Here is a 25,178-nt window from a genome sequence, read left to right on the forward strand (position 1 = left end):
GACAAGGCCATTCATAGCAGCCCCAGTGCACATGCACCCTGCACCATAGTCAGTGTATCTGTCACTTCACTGCTGCTCTGTTCAGGCACCTCAGTGGAAGTGGTGCCTTATCCTGGTAGCAGCCTCTGCTTTGATCACAGCATCTGCCTGAATCTGTGTGAGATGCAGGGTACAAGTTAAGTTAAGCAAGGTGATGACGTACTGAGCTGGCTTTCTCTTGGAAGTCAGCACAGCTTCTGAGGAGCTGTGTTCAATATCTGCTTCTGGCAAGTAGCTGCCTGGAGCCCTACCCTGGCTCCCCGGTCCATGCAGCTGCCCAGCTGTGCAGACTGGGATGCAGCACTGGTCACTTGGCACCATGTCCGCATTTGCATCCCTCATCCCAGCAGCACTATATGCTTTTGCTCTGCTCTCTGACCTGGAGAGGAGGAACACAGATTCATGGAGGATGTGGAATGAGCTGCAGAGCAGCACTGCTAGGGCTGGGTGGCCAGTTAAACCCACCATTTCTCCTGCCCATTCCCACCCTCACAGCTGCTTGGTGGAGGTTGGTATCTCCACTGCCTGGGTGGTTTGGGGATTTACAGGACAGCCCCCAGTCAAGAGCAAAGCATCCCCAGGCAATAAGTTGTGCTGTCTTTCCCCATTTCAGCCATCTCTGACTTACAAATTACTTGTTGGAGAGAGAAGCTTTGCGGAGCATCATATTGCAGAAATCCTTCCTTGTGGTGCTGCTAAAACAGTGAGGGCTGAAATTAATGAGCAGCCTGAACTGGAAGACAAGTTCTTTGATATGACTTAGTTCACTGGTGGAGAAAACTGTATGGTCAGTTCAGCTTTATTCAAAGATCAGTGCACTGTAGGAGAGAGTGGTGAACACTGCTCAAGGACTTTGTGGCTTAAGTGGCTGTTATGTCTTGCTCTTAATAGACTCTTGGAACATTTCCCCTAACCATTGTCTTGTTGTTTCTTTCAGATATAAATCTTGAGTACAGTTTAACTGATGAGTATTGCAGGCATCACTTCCTCGTGGGGATGCTTCTTAGAGAAGCCTCTGTTGCCTTGCAGGACAATTATGATATCAGATATACTGCTATCTCGGTCTTAAAAAATCTCTTGATCAAGCATGCCTTTGACAACAGATACCAGCACAAGGTCAGGCCTGTTTTGTTGGCTTTTTAACATAATGTTGAATTTTATGAATAAAACCACATACCAGAGTTTTAGATATTTCATGGTGCGCAGAGGGTATTCTAATTGCTTTTCAGAGAACTGTTTTAAATAATTGATAGTTATGGAATAACAGTAATAGCTCAGAAACCATCTAGGAAATAATTGTAGCCCTCTTACTCATGCTGAATATTTAGGTAATTAAGCTCTAAGCCATTAAGGAACTTGAGAAAGTCATTAGCCAAGAGTTGTTCAACAAAATTAGGACATCAGTGATGTTCTGGTCTTGGGTTTAAATTCATATCCTGTATTAATATGCTATAATCAGGAAACAGAACTGATCTCTGTTGCAAGTCAGCTGCATGTTTTATTAATTAGCAACTCAGAGGAGAGGATCTCGATTCTCATGAGGTGCTGGGTTTCCTCTGGGTGGATCTCAGTTTTCTTTGGCCAGAGGCTCAGCATGTGATGATGCTGAAAGAGGCTGGAAATGGGTTTGTTTTATCCTGGTGCTGCTCCCTGCTGACCCATATGCCCTCCAAAGTACCCAGCTATCTGTGCAGATATTACCTGTCTGTTGCTGCCTGTTCTGAGCTTCCCCTCCCCCTCCCAAAGACACGTGCTCCTGCCCATGTGCTCCGAGCTCCTTTGTTCCAAGCGCCGGCAAAGCCAAATGTAACTCAGACTCTTTAGCAGTGTCTGATTGGCCGCTCACCCCGGGTCCGCCCCCAGTCCTCCCCTTTCCCCTTCTCCTAATAAAAGATGGTCGAGGGGAGGCTCCGCCCTCTCTCTCAGCTCAGCTACTTTCCTATGAACATCTCTGGTTGTCTGTCTCATTTGAAAGCTTCTAACTGCAGGGAATTGAGCGAGCAGGGAGCTATATTCCTCCCTCTTTGCTTCTGCTGATGGTATTTGCTCTGCAGCTGATACAGGTACCGATTTTAGAGCTACTAAAGTGCTAGATCGCCCTTGCTACCTCTCAAGGCTGCTCGAGGCTTTCTAAGGCATTGAAATACAAGCGCTAGCTGGTATAAAGCTGAAAAGATACCTTCCACACCTGTCCTTGCTGTAGCCTGTAAAGATGCCTCTTTTTAGTTTTGGTCCCCACATTGCTCCTAGTGTGCTGCATTCCTGAATGTTGTCTGGGAGCATGGATAGCTTCCTGGCATGAGGGGTGGGAGGAGTGCCCCAAATGTACCTGGGGCTCTCACGGGCCTAGAGCCAGCTCCTCTTCCCTCCCTTCTCTGCCTGTTTGAAGGCCTCAGCTGGATGTGGGCTTGTTTGTCTCTGCAGTGAGGATCCATGACTAACTCAGGAGCTGTTTACTCCCTCAGTGTGCAGCACATCCCTGACTCCTCAGAAACTCTACCTGTCTTACTGTTGTCCCACAGGATATTTGTATATGTGTTGTGCTCCAGGCAGTGTGACCAGGAAACTGCCTGGAGCCAGGGCAGGATGCTCAGGTGGTGTCCAGAGATTCCAAAGTAAAAAAATTACATCACGGGCAGGACAGGCTGAGCATGTGTTGGCACAGCCTTGCTCCAGCCAAGGAAACCCCAGCTCCATAAAACAACCCATCAGTGTTTTCAAGATTTCTTTTATCTTTTGTCATACTGAATCAGAAGAGAAAATTGGATTTGTTTATTATTTAAAAGGTCCACCCAATTTGCAAGCCTTAAATTTCTTTTTTTTTTAACCTTTCAGCCAAATCCAGAATAGTATATGTTTAACAAAGAAGAATTGGATGTAAAAGAGTCCTCCATTTAAAAAATGTCAACCCAACCGTTTTTGATCTGTATCACTTAATCCGTACTTCTTTCTGTTTTCACTAGAAGCATTTGCTATGGAGAACTTCTGACTGGAAGCACTAGCCAACACCAGGCATGGGCAGATGTTTCTGTTATATTACTCCTGGGTGTTGCACTTAAAAATCAAACTATGTGAGTCAAGTGCCAGTTGAAGAGTTAGGAAATCCAGGACTTAGCTTGTCACACATCCTGTAGGACTGGAAATGTTATTTAGCCTCCAAAACCCCTGAGTGCCCCAAGCTTGTTGCTAGAACGGTAATACCTCTCTGGCAGCTCTAGAAGTGGAGGTGAGAAGCCAAACCAGCTCACGTTCTCAAAGACCATATAGTGCGTAAATACAGATATATATGTATATATGTTTTGGCTCAAGAGCTCCCCTTTGTTCACTCCATTGGAAACCTGGGCTCCTAGTGAGATTTTTCTCCGTGCCTGCTTTCAGAACCAGCAGGCAAAAATTGCCCAGCTGTACCTGCCGCTGTTCGGGGTGCTCCTGGAGAACCTGCAGCGTGTGGCCGGCCACGAGGCACTGACCTCCTGCCCTGTCTCCAGCCCTGTGAGTAAAGCTGGGATGCCTCCATGTCTAACATGTTTTTTGACAGTGTGTGCAGTGCTGTGAGGGGAAGTAAGTCCCTCCAAATGCAATGAGCTTGAGCAGGACGCAGCCTTGGACTCCAACTGTTCTGGGGAGATGCCTGTCTTCCCGAGAGTTCTGTGTGTGGCTACCAAGTGGTCTTAGCCTTGCAGACTAGACTTTCCTCCTTGCTGGGGCAAAAGAATAACAAATAGTACATTTGAGAAAAACAATACAAAATTTCAACTTGATGAAAAACATAAAGGAAAACATTGCTTTGACTTACTTTAGTATGTTCTGCTATTCTTTGTACTCTTCCCCAAGTCCTTTGTCTCCTTGTTATAGAAGTAAGAAAATTCCTGTTTTCATTGGTTTTGTTTTTAAAACCTGCTCTAATTTGTCATTTTGTATTGCATTGTTTCCTTCTGTAAGAGAATAGGTGTTATCTTTTATTGGTTACAAAACCTTATATTGCTTTACAGGCATCCAGGGATGAATTCATATGCAGTTTTCCATCCCCCTCAAGCAGATCCAGCCTGATTGCAGACAAAGATCCAGGTAAATTGATTTTTCTAAATTATAAATTTCCCATTTATTTTTAACATAGCTATTACCAGCCTGAAACACTCAAAACCCATTACCCAAAACCTGAAACAGTCATTTCCTAAAAGACCTCAGAGACTCTGCATGGTTTTCCCCAGATGTGGTGTCACCCTAACAGTCCTTTCCAGATTTTTCCTTTCCCAGCTTTTTAACATGGGGCTTTGGCAAGCCCCTATGTGCTGTCTGTGCTGTGCTGACAAGTGCAAAGGGCTTAATTGTGGGGTCTGGTGTTTTTTCAGCCTGCGGAGCAGCCCTTCCAAATGGCCATGCAATAAAGCGAGAGGATTCAAAAGGATCCCTGAACTTGGAAGGAGCAACCAGTTCCCTGGATCAGTGTGAAAATGTAACGTACCAGGGGTTGGGAAGAGCAGTGCTCAGCCTGCAGGCTGCATCAAATAAGGGGGAGGGAAAAGGAGTTCCCTGTGGTAACAGTCTCCAAAGACAGCTTATAGATATCCTGGAAAGAAGCAGATTGATGTTTAACAAAGGTCAGAGTCACGGGTCTGGTATGCTTTCCCTCTTCAAACATCCCTGAGCCAAAAATAGAACTGTTGACAAATTACTTGTTGAAGATAAAAGGCAAAATCTGTGTGGAAAATCTCTGCTCCTATGGTGCATTTATCCATACTCAGATGTGCTCCCTGTGTGTGGGCGGGTCTGAGCCTGGCTAGACCCCAGTGCCTGGTGCTGGGAATTGGTTTCCAAATATCTGAGAAGCAAAGCACCATGGTGTGAGATTGCCAGTCACCACTGACTTAAGGTAAAGTGTTCGCAGGAAAATCAACCCAGGCAAATAACCACAGGCCCAAACTTGCAGAAGGTGACTGTGGTCATGCCAGAAAGACCTCTTAGCCTGCTATTCAGACAGGGTGTACTCTTCTTCTTGGCATATTGCACACATGGAAGTCAGGTATTTGTGCAAACCGGTCCCTGGTTTTCCTCAAGGCAATTTCCAGTTGTCTTGGGTTGGTGTGAGTCATTGATGCATTCTTCAAAAACTTTGGCCCTTGCAACAAGCAAGGCAAAGATTATCTGGTCTCATGGCTGTGTCCTGACATGCTTAGAAGAGGTGGGGCCTTGCAAGCTCTCCTCCATAAATCACAGAGCTACAGGACCGAGTACAGCCAAACACTTGACTATCCAGCAAACCCCTGCGCCTTGTGCTCCAGTGCTGCTGATGGGGTTTGCAGGAAATGGTGTTGCTTCCAGCTCAGCTCTTCCCCCATGGCCAGACATCCTCCTCTTGAATGCCCTTGAATGTTTTTCAGAGTTGTTGAAAGCAATCTTTCTGTTAGGGAATGCAATATCCACAAAACCATGTAAAAGTAATGCCACATGGAGGAGCACAGCTTCAACAGTGCTCTGCAGAGACAGACACTTTGCTCATTGCCCTGTTCCCATGGAGTGAGTTGTGTGCTTACTTGGTAGTTTGGCATGGTCAATAGCAAATCTCTGGCCATAGCACCATGTCTCCAACTCTAAAATGATTGTTTATTTCTGCTTTATTATGACTCACATCCACAGCTTATCCCAGAATAAACAAGATATGTGGATCCCTCTCCAAACATGTGAGGCAAAGCTTTAGGAGAAGCCTAGGGCTTAATCGTATCCATTTATCGAAGGATACAGCTCAGGCAAGCACAGAGAATGCAGAAGAAAATTGATATAACTTTAGAAGTCATGCTTCCCACCACCAAGCCTTTCCCATAGAAATTGACTCATCAGCAGGATTTCATTTATTTTGCCTGAGTCGCTAAGTGGGAGGAAAATCGAAACACTTCCAAAAATCAAGGGGAGGAAAAAGTTCTTAGGCTGAAATGTCCTCCTTTTTTAATAACTGACATTTTGGTTTGGAGTGTATGTTTTTAACAGCAAGTCAGATTCTTGCTTTAAATGGTGACAGCCAGTGAACTTTGTTTTTACAAGAACTGGCTTTAAAAATGTCCAGGAGCTTACATGCCACAGAGAGCAGAGAAAATGAAAGCAGGCTGCTGTGTATTTTGCTGGATAACCTGTCATTCACTGCTCAGACATTTTCTCTCTGAGCAGAGAAGTGTTCGGTGATGTGCCCAGGATTTCCAGGCTGCTCATCACTGGATGAACTGTTTCCAAGGCGTGGTGCTGTGGGGGGCAGGAGGGATGCCAGTACACCTGGTATGTGCTGGGTTTGCTGTGCCCATGCTGCACAGCCTCTGTTGCACAGCGCAGGAACCCAGGGCCATGGCCCTCCATGTCACACCTGTGTCCCAACAGATCCGCAGAAGCTCCATGAGGAGCAGCGTGTCACACTGCAGCCGGCTAGACCAGTTTGAGATCCGGACACTTCTGATGTGCTACCTGTACATTGTGAAGATGATCTCTGAAGGTTGGTGCCTGCTGCTCACTGGGGGCAGCCAGAAAGACAAGGGACCATCAGTTTTGGTCTGTAAAGGTCCCCCCTTTGAGTTTTTTTAAATCTCAGTGCACTGTTCTTCATTTTCTTTCAGATACTCTTTTAGCTTACTGGAACAAATTCTCCCCCCAGGAGCTGATCAATGTCCTTGTGCTTCTGGAGTGAGTATCATGAGGCTGCTATTCAAACACTGCACCTTTGTGTGGTCAGAATGGCTAAGGAGGAGACCACAGTGCACGCACTGTCCTGTGCAGCACTAGGGATGTCTGGCCAGGTTGTAATGAAATTCTCTTCCTCCCTCTGAGGAGAAGCAAGTGTATATTGAGGAAGCACGGTGCAGTGGCAGTGCCCTGTGCTCCTCCTGGGGTGTGTCCCACTGTGGGCTCAGCTTTGCCTGTCACTGTCATATTCTCCAATTTGCAGCAAATTTGGGGGAACAGATGGGTGAGAAGACAGGAATGTGCCACAGAATTTTGAAACCACGGGTATGAGGTCAAGTGACTTGTAAATACAGACCCAAACCCTTGTGCACAGAGAAGTTGTGTCTGCAGGCAAGAACAGGGTAGGTTTTAAATGTTCTGGATTGTTCCTGATCTGCAGGATCTGTAACAGATACATATTTCATTTTCTTCCTAGGGTGTGTTTATTTCACTTCAGATATGTCGGGAAGAGAAATATTGCCAGGTACTGCATCCTTCCATCTGGTGCCGGGGTGTGGGCACCGTCCCTGCGCTCCCTGCCCCGTCTGAGGCAGGAAGGGCTCATGCACACCCACACCAGGCAAACTGCAGCAGATCTGGGCTCTGCTCAGCACCGTGCCATGAGCAGGGGCCCCTCAGCTCAGCACCCTGCCCCTTCCCTCCCCTCCAGCTCCTGCATGAGAGCCCCAGGCCCAGGCGAGCGCAGGTTGGCAGTGTCCCCCCCAGCCAGCTGCAGGTGAGACAAGAGTCCTGGCTGCATCCCTGCTTCCAGAGCAGCATCCCTGCTCTTGTATTAGCCCTAGGGCCTTCTGGAGCAGGCACAATCAGCATGGTCTGGTCAGTCCCACTGGGATTGTCCCGGATAAACCAGATTGGTGTGTTGTAGAGAAGAGGTCTCCATCCTGGTGCCTGCACCACCATCCCGTAGTGGTGTGGCTGCTGCTGCTAGCCCAAACCCTATCTTTGCTCCCCCCTGCAGGGTGCATGATGCCTGGTTATCCAAGCACACAGCAGCCGATAGGAAATCCCAGACGATGCCAGCGCTCCGCAGCAGAGCCGGGGTGCGGCTCCAGCATCTGGGCAGCTTGGAGACTTCCTTCACCCTGAACCACAGTACGTACAGCAGAGCCAGAAGGCCCAGGGCATGTGTCAGCCTGATGAAAACTGCATGTAGCCGTTTTCCACTTGCTGCTGGTTGCTTCAGGTTACTCAAGTTCTACAGAATTGCAGTGGTCACCAGTCCTCCCGGCAACATTCCTAGATGGGTGAGGGCAGCTTTTAAGACAGCCCCTTAAAAATCACCCCTGGGACTTAGGACTTGTGTGGCTTTCTGCTCTTGCCTGTCTTGGCTCAGCTCCTTGGCTGAGTGTGTGTGCAGGTAACACCTTGGTTTGGTAGAGAGCAGGGCAAGCAGGAGCACTGCACTATACAGAGACCTGTGCTGGGATCTGCTCTAATCCTCTCCGTGTGGGTGTATTTTGTCCCATTGAAGCACTTTGTCATTTCCCCTTTCTGGAGACAGTTTGGACACCTCATGCTATGTCTGGCTTTAAAGACAGTGATATTAAGGGGCAATACTGATACTGTTTTTCTGGTGTGGCATCAGGCTGAGGCAGCTTCTCTGAATGGAGTTGGCATCTTGCTATTTTTGTATCATCTCCCAAATGCAGTGAAGTGCAAGGGGAAAACCTTATCTATATCAGCACTTGGATTTTTTGGGAGCTGGAGTGTTGAAAACTTGTTTCCTCCTGATTTTCTCTCTGTCCACAGATGCAGGCACCTCAGAAGCAGATATTGTGCACCAGGCATTACTGGAGGGCAATATTGCCACCGAAGTCTGCCTGACAGTCCTGGATACCATCTCTTTTTTCACTCAGAGTTTCAAGGTCAGCACTGAAAACAAAAACGTAGAAAAGTGTGCTGTGTTTTTATATGTGTGTGGATTTTGGTGATCCATTCTCCTAGAGCGGAAGAATATGGAAGGCTTTACAAAAGCAAATAATTTTCAGCTTGTTTATTTTCCAAAATACTGAGTGTTTCATGGGGTCTCAGAGTAATTATACCCTTAAGCAATCTTGCCATTTCTTCAAAACTGCAAGGCCGGAGAAAATCACATGGATGTTATACCATGACTTTTTGTAGGTATTACAAAAAAAGAATAAGAGGAAATGTACATAGTGTAGAAAGGAGGGACTAGAGGAAAGGGAAATGAATGTCCAACATTTTTAGAACAGTCACTGTTTTGTACCCTAAATTACCTAGAAGTGATCCCCAGATTTCTTTGAATCACTGTACATTAATATCTCTGAGGCTGAGGTACTCCAGCTGTGGTTACCAGTGCAGACAGGACCAGAACCACTAGTAGAAGTCTTCTCTTCCCTACTGGGATTCATGCTTTTGGCAGTCTACATGCTTTTGCCATCTACAAAAACCAAAGCCTCTGTGGTAAAGAGAACCCTTGGATGGCAGTGAAATACTGTTCCATAAATGTTCTTCCTGAAGTGTAGTCAGAGGAATCCTGCCTGTAGCAATGTGTCTTGCATAGTTTCACAAGAACAGCTCTGGATTTCAGAGCAAGCACGATGAAGATTTCCTCTTTAGATGGAGATGAAGAGAAATGTCATCATAGCCTCTGCTTCTGTTGCAGAGCCAAAAAGCCATCCTGGTGCAGACGTTAAATTACTCCTTAGAAGTTTGGTAACAGCAAAAGGATTTCAATGCAACACTTAAAGCTTGCTTGACTTTCTCAGCTGCTTTTTTGGAATATTACTGAACCACAAAACAATGTGATTTTCAAACCACAGGATAGAATGGATTCCCTTCTGCTTTAGTGGGCTTCTGCTTCGCTTTTATGGTCACATGGTGCTACCACACACAAGTGGGTCCTGTGCTGCAGCAGCAGGGCTGATGCTGTTCCCCTGCCACAGGAAATGAGCTCAGTGTAAAAGTCTGGATCCTAAACTTACCACAAGGTCTGTACAAGGTGTCAAAATCTGAGCCAGCCCAAGGACTGGCAGTGGGATGGGGGCTCTTGATTTCCTGTCAATACAGGATATCCACATTCTTGTGTCATGTCCCAACTTCCTGCACAATCCTGTGAGGATGACAGCAGGCACAGCCCACCTGGTCTGACACCAAACTGTATCAATAACCCCCAAGTAATTCCTTTTTACCATAATCTCCACAAGGTGCAAACTGGCAAAACTCTGCAGGAAACAAGGGAAGTGAAATGACCAATGACAGCTGTTAATCTACCCAGTGAAAAGATGGGTGGGTTTTTTTTCTCCTTCCCCCTCTCTTTTGGGCTGCAAACAAAACAATTTTCAAGATAAATAGGAAGAAATGGAAAAAAACAAGTGTGATAATTACATTGGTAACAGCATGTTTTATTTAAAATAACTAGATAACCAGTGAAAGTTTTACAGATTCTTGACTTAGGTTTTGGAATTAGTGATGCAAAAGTGATAAAATATTTTAGGGTTTTTTTCTGGTACAAAAATAGCCTCTGCTAACTACTTTAAATTTGTAGTGATTGTTTTATTATTTTAATAACATTTTATTGGTTATATTTTTATTGAAGGCCTTGTTGCTTATCTGGCTTAAGAATTAATGTGATTAATTATGCAAAATTATCTCTGTCATTTCCAGCTTCAGGTACAACATTTTCGCAAAGTAAATTCTTCTGTTGCTTTCCAGACCCAGCTTTTAAGCAATGATGGTCACAATCCACTTATGAAGAAGGTTTTTGATATTCATCTGGCTTTTCTCAAAAGTGGGCAGTCAGAAGCAGCCCTTAAGCACGTGTTTGCCTCTCTGAGAGCTTTCATTAGCAAGGTATGTAATACATGACAAGGGTGTGGGAGAGCTTGTAAGTATGGCAGAGGCACCAATATGACAAGCAACACCTCACCCACTGCCTGTGAGAAATGATAGCTCTTGCTGAACCTTTTTCTATCTGAGCCCTGGCAGGTAGTGAGGCTGTTGAATGCCCCAAGCTCAAGCAGTAACAAAGCCATAGCTGACCACAAAAGACCAGTGATTGATGCTATTGCTGACATTGCCCTTTGTGCTTGTCAAAACCTGCCACTGCTTATAAGGACATTTTCAAGACCTGATGTATATGCAAACACCATTCCTCCCAAGCTGCACAGTTATCATAAATACAAAATTAATTAAAACATCCAAATCCCTTGAGTGCAACACTTCGTTAATGAGGAAAATCCATGTGGCAGATTGCAGCCAGGCAGGGCACAGTATCTGAGTGGTAAGCAGCAAAGAGTAACTTTTGCTTTTGCACTGGCTGCTGAGCAAAGTCTGATTAAAAGAAGAGACTGTTAAACTGTTTCGCAAAGGTGGAAAAAGTCTGTGCTTTGCATATTTTGCTATAACCCCACAGCAAAGCTAAGAGTTGGTATAAGTCTAGGGCTGGATTTTGGCTTGTGCTAAGCAAACACATGAGAAGCAGAAATGCAGAGGTCTTGCTGGCTTCCTATCTGCTCCAGTCAGCATGGTCTCCTACAAGGTCTTTTTTCCATGGGGCTTCTTAAAGCCTGCTGTATTGGCAACTGGCAGGGGCAGGAATCACTCAGTTTTTCTGCAGGGTTCAGTGCATGTTTATGGCTCTACCTTTCTTTTAAATTTTCTGCTTGCCTGTGATCTGCTTAGCCTTGAGATCCATCCTGCTGCAGATTTGCACACACCCCACTCTTCCCCTTGCTAGACAAAAGTTTGGTTAGCCAGAACATTTCTTTTGTGCCTATAGCAAATAACAGACGTTCCTTGCCTTCCTGGCATATTTTCTGTGGGTTTTTTTTTTTTGTTTTAATGTGAAGTCAAACCTGCACACCTGCTCAGTTTGATCTCACTGTCAGCCTTCAAAGCCTGGAGCCCTTCAGGGGTTCCACACTTGCTTTCCAAAGCACCAATGACAGCAGGGAGGCTGCATGCTTGGCTGCTGCAAGGGTGGGCAGTGGGATTGTTTTCTTGGATTTATGCCAGCCTAAATCCATGCTGAATTCCACATCCTGGGTCTTTAAAGATACAAATGACTGATTTCAGCTTTCTCACATTTCCCCTATGACAGGACAGTTATGGCTTCTGTAAAAGCAAGATATGAGCCCAGCAGATGGTATCTATAAGGTGGAAGTGTTTTCTTTGCCACCTCTATAACCACATGAGTCCCAAACTTCCTTTTAAGTCCTCTCACGGGTTCTTTTAAGGCGTAAAGTGGCAGTGGTGGCCAAGGCAGGTGGTCACTGCATTTTATGACAAGTCAAGGATGACATGTTTTCCTGCAAGTTTATTTTCAAATACTAGCTCTGCTGTACTTCCTAACTTTGAGAAAAGCAAAAGTGAGTTATACCTTTGTCACAGCTAGAATGGAAAATTTCTCATTTTTATGGCCTTCTGTAGCTATAATTACAATGAAAAGAGTCCCCCTCTTATTTGTGGTCACAGCAAATGGTTGCTGGAGGGAAAAAACTCATGAGATTTATTCTGCATCCCAAAATTTGTCTTCTGCATTAAATCCAGTTATTTGATAGGCAAAAGACTTAAAAAAAAATGTTACAAGAAAGCAAAGAACAACAAACTTCTGTAATTGTTTGCATCTTTGTTTTTGATTGCATGCATTCATTCTGGGAATTTGGGAAGAAAGCTGCCTCTGTTTTACTGGCTGACAAGAACCAACAAAAGCTAGATTGTTCTTGTTTCACACTCTAGGTTTTCTTAAGAACTGAATCTGTCTTTTCAGAGCATCACTTACAGATAAATACATATATAAATAGCTATATGCATGCTTAGGAATGGTCTTTAAATTAAAGGTTATAAAGGAAAACTTGCATAGAGGAGGGGTCTGCATTGAAGACCAGCTCAGACATGTGTTCTGCCTGTCCCCCTGGCTGTCCCGCCCTCACATCCCTTTGTGGCCTTTCTGGGAGCTGGCTGCTGGGTTGACTCCTGCTCTGTTCCATTGTACTGGGGCTGGATCAGAAACGGGCTCCTCCAGTGTGCACAGTCATCACCACAGGGGCTGTTTCATGCTCTCCCCAGAGTGTGTTCTCGGCCAGCTGGAGAGCCACAGGCAGCGCCTGGCTGGTTCTCCAGCAGGCATACACCCATGGATCTGCATCCCTGAACCTGGCACCAGGACCCATTGTATCTGCTTGGGCTTGGTCTCCAGAAGGGGACACGGGTTCCCTGTGAAAAGGGCACAGGTTTTCCTCCAGAGCTGATATGGTGTGGAGGGGAGTGCACAGGGCTCCTCCTGCAGCAGATTCCCAGGCAAGGGTTTTGTCCCTAGCAGTGGGTTGGAAATGTCTGGAAAGCCTCTGCAAGCAGGCTGTGTCCCTGCTGAGAGCAGGTGCCAGCCAGCTCTGTGGTGTCTGTGCATCCCCAGTCACACAGCTGTGCCTGCTCTGGGCTAAGCCCAGTGCTGACCATGACCCCATCTTGCCCCTGGGGAAGGACTGCATTGCAGTGGATACCAGTTCCTTGGAAGCTCCTTTCCCAAGTGCACACAAGATCTTCGTGGCCCTGTGTTATGATGATGTTTGTTCGCCTCTTTCTTTCTCCCATTTTGTTTTTTTGAGGATATTTTTTGGCCAAAGGCAGTGAACACAAAGTATTTTGTGTCTTAATTCTGATTTCTTGGTGCAATCCCAACATCTTGCTAGCCCCAGGTCCTAGATCCCTGTTTTAAGACCCTGTTGCCAACACACCATGGTGGCGGCCACGGCAGTACCTACAAGTCTTCCTGGAACATATATACTTAATGCAAGGAGTAGAGGGCCACAATAACAGCTTCAGCCTCTGACTGACACTATTTACTGTCATATCCCATGGGCAGAAGGTAGTGGGGCAGATAAAAGTGGCTAATGGACCATGCCCCATGAGGACCATGGGGTTTCAAACAAACTGAACACATCTTTCCTCTGAACAGGTAAAACCATAGTTGCCTCTGTTGCCTCTTTGTGTGAGGAAATTTTTTGGGCCTGGTCGCCAGCTGCAGCAGAAGGAGCAGCATGCTGCTGTGCAATGCCCAAACAGCCTCCACTCCCTTGGAAGGTGTTGACATCTCCCCTCCCAGCACAGCCCTGTGGTGGCTGTGGAAGCGGCTGCGTGCCAGCACAAAGCCCTTCCTTGTTCTGCTTCCCTGTGCTCAGCCTGCTGTGGCCGGGGTGGAAGGAAGCCCAGTGTTGAGTCACCTTCCCGCCGGTCACCTCTTGTGACCGCAGCCAGATGGACACACCCTGGCATCCCCAGGAGGCTGCTGCCCACTGAGGCAGGGCTCTGCTGCAGGTGTTCCTTTCCAGGCAGGGCAGAGCTTGCCCTGACAGCCGTGCTCAAGCATTTGGTGGGGAGACAGACAGGCCACCAGGGTGCTGGTGTTCCCCTTCTCCCTGCTGCAGGTCCCTGAGCCCTGCTGTGACCGAGGGAGCTTGCACTATGGTTTGGCTTCGTCCTGCTGCTCCCTGGGTGGTTCTGTCTGGGGAGGCAGGGCAGGTCACTGAATTTTAGGGTCTGAGGGACAAGCCAGTCTCTTGTTTGCATTTCTGAGGGCATGCAGGCATGATTTTAGATGTTTTTGAGGGATCATGTAGAAGTAGATGTGTGAGGATTGCAGGTCATGTTTCCCATTGAGACTGGATTCCTGGTTGGAACCAACCCATTGAGCAATTGCAGCTTGCTCCAATTTCACACAGAGTAGCTGCCAAGCAGAATAGGGGAAATGGGCAGTGTTTTTATGGTTCCATGGTTATCCTATGACCTAAAGGCGTAATGGGAACTTCCATTAGGTGTTTAATTGTGATCTAACAAATTTATAGGTAGGATATACCTGGTTGGGCTCCGCTGGATTTTCTCATGTTCCAGATAGCAGCTTATGATGGGAATGTCTGTGGGACCTCTCCTCTCTGTCCTACTGCTGGTGATTATGGCTTTTGTAAGAGCATAATTCTGTCAGTCCAGTTTGGTGAGAATATGCCAATAAATCCAGATGTTATCAAGGAAGGGGTTAGATGGACACGTGCAATCACATCCGCAAGAAGCATGACAGCAAAGTTCACATTGCTCTAGGAAATGTGGTTAAAAATAGGCCCCAAATTCATTCCTATAAATACGTTCAGGCTCAGAATTCTGGCAGAAGTTTTGCTGAGGCTGCCCAGGCTGGAGCTGAGTTTGTTGCCCTGTGCGCCTGCCCATCTGAACCCTGTGCATGCCATTTAGTGGTGTATTTTCTAATATTTGCATGTCTCTTGTGAAGTTTCCCTCAGCGTTTTTCAAGGGAAGGGTGAACATGTGTGCTGCCCTCTGCTATGAGATCCTGAAGTGTTGCACTTCCAAGGTGTCCTCCACAAGGAATGAAGCCTCTGCTCTTCTGTACCTCCTGATGAGAAATAATTTTGAGTTCACCAAAAGGAGAACATTTCTGAGAACTCATCTTCAGGTCAGTGGCTGAAAAAAAGCCAGAGAGCAGGACACCTCAGATTTAATGAACAGATACAGCAATAGAGCTCTGTGCCCTCATACCTGCAGAGGATTCTGCCACTGCCATATGGACAAAAATCTACCTGCTTTGCAGGCTGTGCCTAACTCCTATTTCCAGTGACTGGTCCAGGCACCTTTAGGTAAAATAATTGCCATCAAGTACTCCAAGCTGTTGAGTTTTTAGAGTATCAGACACCAGACACATCTCTGTGCCAGAGGCTGGCTGGGATGGGGTAGAAAGGACAGCTGCCCTTGAGGCAGGAGAAGGGATTTCCTTGGAACAGCTTTTCTGGCATTGGTAGTTTTTGAAGCAAATGCAGATAGATACCTAGTGGGACAGATGAATACCCTCTGGGTTGTAATGAATCCCAGAAGAAGGTAGCTAATGTCCAAACAGGGACATTATAATCCAACTATATTATAATAGTTGGATTGTTGGTTCTGTTCAGCAAAGCAGTTTGGTCCTCTGGGGAGTGTTTGTCCTTGGGAGACGTGAGAGCAAAGCCACAACACCAACCACTGCTTACATGGTGGAAAAGACGTGATGTTTTCCTGTGAGCATTTTATTAACTGTGACCTTAATAAAACCTTTTTATTAGGGCTTGTTTAAATAAAGCCTCTACCTTGTCCCAACAGATAATAATTGCAGTGAGCCAGTTAATTGCAGATGTGGCCCTCAGCGGTGGGACCAGATTTCAGGACTCCTTGCTCATCATTAACAACTTTGCAAACAGTGACAGGCCTATGAAGGTGAGTTGGAAATGTCACATCCCATTATGTGCGATCAGCCATTTTTGCAAGGCTGGGGGCAGACTCCAGGAAACTGTGTTTGAGGGTTGGGCTAATAATTGGAACTGTGATTCGTGGGTTCGTAGTGGGCTGCATTTGTTCATAAACAAATGTTATGCCAACAGCAAGACCACCACCTGCTCAGGCAGGTCATGCTCCAAATGTGACGCCTCACGCCAAGAGGAGGGAGCCCAGCAGCTCAGGTTGTGCTTTGCAGTGTAGTGCTTGCAAGGTTGTCCAAAGAGCTTTCCAGAAACTCCCAGCTTTGAGAGAAATGACAAGGGAGGTTCTGGTATTTCTGTTGCCTGAAGGTAATAATTAGCAGGATTTAGTTTTAATTAACTGAGTGTCAGTAATGTTAAGAAAGTGCTCTTATGTGGAGATTAATGGTTATATTTCTTTGGAAAATAATTGCCTATCTTTGTGCTGGAATTAGTGGTTTGTACCCAACCCATTGAGCAATTGCAGCTTGCTCCATTTCACAGAGAGTAGTTGCCAAGGCAGAATAGGGGAAATGGGCAGTGTTTTTATGGTTCCATGGTTATCCTATGACCTAAAGGCGTAATGGGAACTTCCATTAGGTGTTTAATTGTGATCTAACAAATTTATAGGTAGGATATACCTGGCAAAAACCTCAGTTCTTTTCTGGCCACAGATGTTGGTAAGGGTTTCACTGAGCCATACTTGTAATTTACATCATGAGATGATCATTATATTGAGTTTATGTGTTTGTGTAAGTGCAAGAGTACAAGAGAGATTTCAACACGCTGCAAAGAGTGCCATGCACAGCCACAGCAGCAGCTGGGAAACAGGTGTCTGAGAAGAGGGAACCTAAACCAGGCTCATCACAGAGGGGAGAAAGCTGAGGGGGAACCTACTTGCAGCTTTCCACAGCAGGCAGTTCATAGAGACATAGGCTCTTTTCAGAGGTGTGGAGTGCAGGACAAGAGGCAGTGTATGCAAGTTGCAGCAAGGGCAATTCCAATTTTGCTTAAGAAAAAATTATTTCCTAAGAGCACTGTGCAGCCCTGGGGCAGGGCCTAGAAAGGAGGTGGATTTTCTGTTGTAGGAGATTATAAAATTTGGCTGGACAAGCCTTGCTCTAACTCAGTGATGGCCTTGTTCTGAGCAGGGGATCAGATCAGAGCGTGTGTTGCTCTACTACATTCCTGTGGTGGGAAGCTCTACAAATGCCTTCAGTGCTTTAGGAATTGAAGAGAGACCACATCAGAGCCTAACAAGCCAGATGTTGAATGACATGAAAAAATACTGGAGCTATGGTTTGTGGTCTCATCCAGAGATACTTGCATGCATGGAGCACTTCTGTGTTGCTCTCACACTAGCTCCTCAGGATGCCAAAGTGGCACAGGAACAGCCAGCCTGGCATCCTGGGCATGACCTGGAGAGATTGGCCTTGTGCATGTCATGACTGAAATGCCCGTAAATGCAGATGAAACACTGTATACCGTGTGCAGTGTGAGTTCAGTAAGGAAGAGTTAATTAGCCTTATCTACCGTGTTCTGTGTTTTCAGGTAAGTGGAGTGTTGGCTGAAAGGGTCATTCCTTGGCAAAGCCTGTATTTTCTGTATTAGCTTCTAATTCGTTTTGTGTCAGGCAACCGCTTTTCCTTCTGAAGTCAAAGATTTGACAAAGAGAATCCGCACAGTGCTCATGGCTACTGCTCAAATGAAAGAACATGAAAAGGACCCAGAAATGTTGGTAGATCTCCAGTACAGTTTAGCCAAATCCTACGCAAGTACCCCAGAGCTCCGTAAAACGTGGCTGGACAGCATGGCCAAGATACACGTGAAGAACGGAGACTTCTCAGAGGTAATTTGTGCGATTAAAAATGTGGTGCGCAACAGGACAGATTTACAGATGACATTTTAATAATTTTCCTTTGTGCTTTGCAGGCAGCCATGTGTTATGTTCACGTAGCAGCCCTTGTTGCAGAGTTCCTGCACAGGAAGAGTAAGTGTCCGCTGTTTGGGAGGCACAAGGAAGATGATGGTGGGGCTTGGGGGTGTCAGAATCTTTTTGAAGACAAGCCTCTCTTAATTTGGTAAATTATTATTTTATAAACAAGCTAAAAAGGGAAAAAAAATATTGCAGTGTATTAAGCTAGAAGATCATGAGTATTTTTTAAGAAATTACTCCAGTTGTTCATACCTGTTTACTTAGACAGCTATGCTGTCATGGTGCTGAGTGAAATAAGAACTGACACATCATGTCTTGGTTTAAATGTTCACTTGTATTTTACATCAGGAAATGTGTTCACAGGGGAAGGCCATGTTAAAAACTGAATCAATATGATCATCACAGTTATTACTATAGGCAGTACAGAAAACTATATAATAAAGCAGTCAAAATTCAGTCAAAAAATGAGACTGTAGCCTGACCATACATATATGCAAAGAACAATCAGAAAAAAAGGAGAGTTTTGTGGCTTAGTGCAAAACAGGAAGGAAGGACAGACCTGTGTGTTCTTAAGTTACACAACATTGCAGGTTTTCTTTTCAATACCTGTTTCACAGTTGATATATTGACCTCATTTCTCAGTTCCATGTAAGGGAGTAATTGTTGAAGTGGACCCTTAACATTTCAGAAAGTTAAGGCTGCATAAAAGCTGATTACTTGCACTGCCTTGCTTGGAAAGTTCTTCAGTGCCCTGCTCAGGAGGCTTGGAGTCCCTCCAAATTCTGTACTTTGTCTTGGCAAAGTGGAAAAATTCAGGGCTTGTTCTTGTGATACATATGCACATTTCACGTGGCTGCAGAGAGGAGGGTATTGAAAGTTCTCAATGTTTTATTTGTACACAAAGGCTGCTTACCACAACTAGCGGTAAAGGAGAACTCCTAAAAGGGAAGAGGAACAAGTCCAAAGGAATATTAAATGAAGTTTGAACACTGAGTTATTTCTGTCACTGGCACTCTACATCTACAGAGGCTGGAATGGTTCACTGAAGGCTGAACTACCCAAAGTTTTGGGAGACATAACTGTGCTTCCTTGCTAGGAGTGTGCAATGCTGTCTGCTTACCACCCAGCTCTCCAGCAATAGCTGGATAGGGGTAGAATTACTTTTATTCCTTGGTAGTTGGTGCTCTGTTTTGGATTCAGTGTTAGAGTAATGCTGACAACGCACTGCTGGTTTGGTTGTTGCTCAGTAGTGCTTACTCTGAGTCAAGGACCTCTCAGTGTCTCATGCGGTGCCAGTGAGGAGCTGCACAAAAACCTGGGAAGGAGAATAGTTGGGGCAGCTGACCTGAACTGGCCAAAGGGATATTTCACATCTCAGAATGTCATGCCCAATATATTAACTAGGGGAGTTACCTGGAAAGGGGGCTGGTCTGGGAATGGGTTTGGCATTGGTCAGTGGGTGATGAGCAACTGTATTGTGCATCATTAGATTTTCTTGAGGTTTATATCTCTCTATCTATTTTTATTATTATTATCATAGTTTACTTTGTTTCAATTATTAAACTATTCTTATTTCAACCCATGGGTTTTACTTTTTTTCCCTGATGCTCCTCCTCATCCCAGCAGGGTTAAGTGGGGCAGTGAGAGAGTTGTTGAGCAGTACTGACTTGTCAGCTCAGGTTAAAGTACAGCAGCACGACACATTTGAGATAATTCCACTAATCCATTTGCTTTTGTCTGCTGCAGAACTCTTTCCCAGTGGATGCACTGCCTTCAGGAAAATCACTCCCAACATTGATGAAGAAGGTGCAATGAAAGAAGATGGTGGGATGATGGATGTACATTACAGTGAGGTGAGGTCCTGTACTGTAGATACAGGATATTTGATATCTGATTAGGATTTAGTTTTGGACTTTGTTCATGTGAGCTCTAACAAATTGCAGTTGTGCACTGCTATCTGTAAACAAGACTGTTTGTTCCGCTGCAATTTCCCAAGAGAAATCTGCTCTGAAGAATTTTCTGTGTATGATTCAGACAGGTAAAACTGATGTAAGTTCTTGGTTCCTATGAAAGGCTTTTCTAGCACTGAGACTGAAAAAGCTGCACCACAACCTTTGCCTGCTGTGTTATGCAAATGCTAATGCCACCAGCACAGGGCAGCACAGCCAGGTGTGGTATTTCCAAGGAGGGACAGAATGAAGTCAAGCTCTGCAAGGGAGAGGTCATCTTAGGGTCCTCTGGCATTAGGGCTGTGCTGCAGGACACCATGTTAACAGAACAATCCAGAAACCATAGCAAGGCATTGGGGAAGTGGGTAGATCCACCCATGAATCATAAAGTCTCATAAGTACTTCTGCACCGTTGGGTCAGCCACGTGGCTGAGCGAGGTGGCCCTGCAGCCCAGCTGCCCATTCATCAAGACTTGAGGATCCTTGGCACCACAGCCCACTGCTATTGCACGCATGTTCCTTGGACGTGTTTCTTAGATGCACACCTCTGACCTCCAGTGCTGTCATGTCCATATGCTCCCAGAGGTTTTGCGGTTTCCTGGGGAAGTAACTAAATAACCAGGACATACTTGCTGGCTACTATGCTAATGATTTATGAATATGTAATGAACTTTTGAAAAATAGCTTGTCCTTTTTCTTCTTCTTCCCCCTTCCCCTCCCCAAAATTTAGAATGCCTTTAGAAAGGCCAGGAATACACAGGGTTTAAACTTCCGTAACTGTGATTACTTACTCTGGGATCTGATAAAAGTATCTGAAGTTAAAATGGTTTTATCTTCTAAGTTGGAGTGTTATTAACACCACCCATTTGGTTGCTCTCATAGGAAGTTCTGGTGGAGCTGCTGGAGCAGTGTGTAGATGGCCTGTGGAAAGCAGAGCGTTATGAAACAATTTCTGAAGTTTCCAAACTGATCATTCCTATTTATGAAAAGCGGCATGAATTTGAGGTGGGTATTTTGGACTCGTTTGCATAGAGCAGGTGATTTTCTAGACTGCTAAGAAAAAAACAGGGGACTTCTTTATTTTTGAAGTTACAAATTACTGAATTGGTATCAGTAAAGCACACACTGTGCTTCATTGTTGGTTTTTAAAGAAATTAGTGAAAGCAATGATCTGAAAGGTAATTATCAAAGCTAATGACATGGATGACTCATGTTTAGTGAATAATTACCACCGTCCTTCCTGTAAAATAGAACTGTTGTCATTCCGTATGCTCATCAAAGCTAGATTCTTTTTGAGACCTGAGGTTTTCAAGGGTTAAAAACAGAATGAGAACAGTTCAAAGAAAAGACTAGATCTGTGGGTAATTCAGTGGCAAGTGGAGAGGAAGGAAGGAAGGAAGCTGTTCTCAGCCTTGCTCCTTCCCACCACCTGCTGTGACCTGTGCTTCAGCTTAATACTGGTCCCCTTTCCCTCCCTCTGCCATGACAGAATATCTGGCCATATAACTGAAGCTGGGGGAAGCCTTGCCTCAATCTATTTTTTTCATTGTAAAGCTGTTTTTAATTAAAAAAATATTGCCAGTTGCTCTGTCTGTGAAGGCTCAGTCAGGAAACACGCTGAGACAGTGCACTCAGCCTTCTCTCCAAGGGTAGTGGTGTTACTGCAGTCTCTGTTACCCTGCAGACCTGACACTAAGCATGTACTTAAAACCAGGTTTTTCAAACAAGAGTGCATGAGTTCAACCTCTTTAGAAATTAAGGTTTCAATTCTCCAGAGGATTGTGTTCAGATATCTTAGTAACTTCTGGTGTTAGCTGGAATGTCCTGCGTGCAAAATCCTGCTTTCATCATAATGTCAAAATCTGATTTCCAGAAACTCACCCAGCTGTACAGAACACTCCATGGAGCATATTCTAAGATACTGGAAGTAATGCACTCAAGGAAGAGGCTTCTTGGAACCTTTTTCAGAGTGGCCTTTTATGGACAAGTAAGCATATACACTGGCTTGCCAGCAACCCCTCACCAGGCAATCTGGCCCCAAAAGCTGCTGCTCTGTCAGACCTGGAGCTGAAAAGCTCCTCTGGTGCAGCCAACCAGTGTGTCTATGTGAATGTTTTGGTGTTGCACACTGGGGATGAGGGTTTGTGTCTGTCTCTAGGAGCACTTGATTTATTACAAAGTTTATGATTCTGCTGGTAGGCTTTTCCTAAAACAACTCAGCAGTTAGGAAATGGCTTAGTGGGTTCAGAAAACACGGAAGGGTTTTTTGTAATTACAGTTTTGTAATTACAGTTACACAGACACAATTTAGTGTGTATAGTATATAACCAATAACAGTATATAACCATAGTAGTCTGTTACAGTAGTAGTAACAGACTTTTTTCTACAGAAAATTGGTGCTCCCTTCTAGGTATTATCAGAGTAAAAGGTTATGAGAGAAGCTGGAGGCAAAATATCTATCAGTGTTGGTTACACACATGTAGAGATAGGTAGTATTTTTGTTAGCTGAGGTAACTGGAAAACTGAATAAAATCTGGGGCTCGGAGTCCCAGGAAGCAGCATGATCTTATCATATCTCGTGAAGTCTTCTGAGCTTAAAAGCAGTTGTGGTTTTATTTTTTCTCTCCACCTGTAGCAGTTAATCTAATAAAGTGTGATACCCTCATGTCCTTTCTGTCTCTGAACAACCTGCTTCTGCTTGTGGACTCATAACCATGGGGGAGGTGCAGGACCCCTCTTTAGAAAACACCATGTAAATTATATTAGCCTTGCCTTTTTTCATTCTTTCTTTTAGAGGAGATGATGAATACCCCTGAAATCATCATGAGTTTGTACCTTTGAATGCCACTGTCACTACACACACAACATATCCGAGCACTGACTGTTGCTGCAGAAACCATGCATTTTATATTTACTGTCATCTTCTCTGTAACTTCGAATATGTAAAAAGTAAATAAGGTTAGCAACAGATAAAAGGAAACAACTGCTAGCTTAGTTTTCCAGAAGCTGTGGAAATAACTGGGTCAGCCCTTAAAATTAGGCTGTGTAGCATCCTGGCAACCAGTACTTGATCCAGTTTTGCACTTTAAAGCTTTTCTGGGTTTATATTCCAGCTACATGCAGATAGCTTAATGCTGTGTCACAAATTATAACTGGAACAGCTCACCAAAGCATGAAGTTGCCATGCTGTTTCCATTATGGGCAAGATTGGTGATGCAAGCACAGCCTTTGATGCAATTTTGTCTCTATTTACAGTAAATACACCAGATCCCACTTCCCTGAATACAAGAGGAATTAAAGCACAGGAAACCCATTTCTTTTTTTATTGCTTAAAGTCTCTCTCAGCCTACACAAATTCCTTAATTTCAGACTGTTCCTGTGGCTCTGCTGTCAGGGCTTTCTCAACTTACGTATCTTTTTGTTCCTTCTCTATACCTTGTTTGTGTATTATTTTCTCCTGCCTGTCTCTTTCCAACCTTCCAGAAGTTCAAATGCTGGCCAAACCATCTTCCACATTGTTTAGATTTCTCACTGGTTGTCCTCAAGTAATGACGTGTTGTGTTTGTGTTGGTTGGAGAATTTTTTTTTTTTAGACCATTCTTGAAGGAATCTATTAAACAGGCAAAGTTCAGTGATACTTTGTGAGCCATAGCCTTCCAAACCTTTTTGGCTTTCTGAAATGTTAGTAGAAACTTGATTTCCAAGTAGCAAATCTAAGATAAAAGTTTTCCAAATGAAGAAACACGGCTATTCCTCACTGCTTTCTTTTGTGGTTAATGCCAGACATTCTTTGAGGAAGAAGATGGGAAGGAATACATCTATAAGGAACCTAAACTGACAGGCCTCTCGGAGATCTCCTTCAGACTTCTTAAACTTTATGGAGAAAAATTTGGGTCAGAGACTGTAAAGATTATCCAGGATTCTAATAAGGTAGAGTTAAACTGCATGCTTTGTGGAGCTGAAAGAAGATGGCAAAGCATCCCTTCCTTCTGCCAGTGGGAGGGGAAGAATGAGCCCTCTCATCCACCTTCTTACAAACACCCTGCTTCCAATTGCCCCTGGCATTCTCATGCTCCTGTGTGTGGACATGTTGCACAGCTTGACAAGTGTTGGTGTTGCTCTGGCTCCCAGGTGTGAACTATGAGTGGGAAATTGCAATCCCCATCGCACTGAGCCTTGTTGAAGGCATTAGAAACCAGCAAAGAGCATCAGGTGACTGGAAGCAGAGCTACTTCTCGTTGCTTTGATGCTGCAAGTCTAAAAGAAAATCTCTTTGGGCCTTGCAGCCTTAGCTCCTTCCTTTTCATATGGAGTACTTATTTATGCTCCCTGCAAGGGCTGTTCATATCCTTAGGCTGTAGTGGGATTTATCTGGGTTACCAAAGACAGTGCTGGTGATCCCGAAGCTGGTTTAGTGCAGGCTTGCAGGTTTGCCTGCCCCAGCACTGTATGAGCACTGGATCACGGTCTGGAAACTTTGTGGTCATATTAGAAGGGCTAAGTAGCCCAGGCCTGTGCTGCATCAATGGATATGGGGATGTGACTGCCTGCTGCAGGAACAGCTTGTTTGGCACCAGGTGATACGTTTCTTGTGCCATGCCTCCTTGTCTTATCTGCTGGTGGACGGTCTAGACATCCCAGCTCAGGGCAAAATGAGCATTTGGTGTGTCACTGGCCTTCATGCAATGAGGCAAGGTCAGCAGGGAATTAGTGTAAAACAGATCCCAGTGGATAGATTAGCCAATTATAACTTATTAACCTTTGCTCCTCCTGTGAGTAACCCTCTTATTTCATAGGTCAGCATTAAAGACCTTGATCCCAAGTATGCCCATATTCAAGTGACTTATGTGAAGCCCTACTTTGAAGACAAAGAAATGTCTGAAAGAAAAACTGAATTTGAAAGAAATCATAATATCAATAGATTTGTATTTGAAACTCCTTTCACTTTATCTGGAAAAAAGCATGGCAGTGTGGAAGAACAATGTAAAAAAAGGACCATTCTAACTAGTAAGTACAAATATCTGAGCATGAGACAGTATCAGTAACTATTAGGAGACTATTATAGCTCATGAAAATATTCCAGAAGTGTCACAAATTCTCTCATCTTAAACAGAATTGTGAGACAATATCTGGTTGGGAGGCGGAATTTACATTGTGTTTTTATGTGCATATTTTTAGAGATTAAAAAATCGTGCTGGTAAATTATAGCCTTGTTTGGGATTTCACTTCCCCAGGGGCAAGAATCTGCTTGTATATGTTCTATGAAGAGTACGACTGTGTGCTGCATGACTT

At 44.8% G+C, this 25,178-nt stretch overlaps 1 protein-coding gene across 10 annotated transcripts in view; it reads left to right on the forward strand.

Annotated features, from left to right (window-relative positions):
- The window catches only part of DOCK11 (dedicator of cytokinesis 11), an 89,722-nt gene that overhangs the window by 55,469 nt on the left and 9,075 nt on the right, over nt 1-25,178 (forward strand). For 5 of the 10 annotated variants that reach the window (XM_032123726.1, XM_032123729.1, XM_032123724.1 and 2 more), the window contains exons 31-50: nt 977-1,155; nt 3,418-3,531; nt 4,032-4,107; nt 4,392-4,495; nt 6,406-6,517; nt 6,639-6,705; nt 7,181-7,228; nt 7,415-7,480; nt 7,724-7,857; nt 8,515-8,630; nt 10,441-10,578; nt 15,008-15,190; nt 15,868-15,981; nt 17,635-17,850; nt 17,934-17,991; nt 19,684-19,790; nt 20,769-20,891; nt 21,760-21,873; nt 23,670-23,816; nt 24,683-24,893. In XM_032123726.1, coding sequence (XP_031979617.1) covers nt 977-1,155; nt 3,418-3,531; nt 4,032-4,107; nt 4,392-4,495; nt 6,406-6,517; nt 6,639-6,705; nt 7,181-7,228; nt 7,415-7,480; nt 7,724-7,857; nt 8,515-8,630; nt 10,441-10,578; nt 15,008-15,190; nt 15,868-15,981; nt 17,635-17,850; nt 17,934-17,991; nt 19,684-19,790; nt 20,769-20,891; nt 21,760-21,873; nt 23,670-23,816; nt 24,683-24,893 — 2,427 coding nt within the window. The other 5 variants (XM_032123734.1, XM_032123728.1, XM_032123730.1 and 2 more) reach the window with 4 other exon arrangements.

This window comes from Corvus moneduloides, chromosome 14 (genome assembly GCF_009650955.1).
Source record: "Corvus moneduloides isolate bCorMon1 chromosome 14, bCorMon1.pri, whole genome shotgun sequence".
In the NCBI taxonomy this organism is placed as follows: Eukaryota; Metazoa; Chordata; class Aves; order Passeriformes; family Corvidae; genus Corvus; species Corvus moneduloides.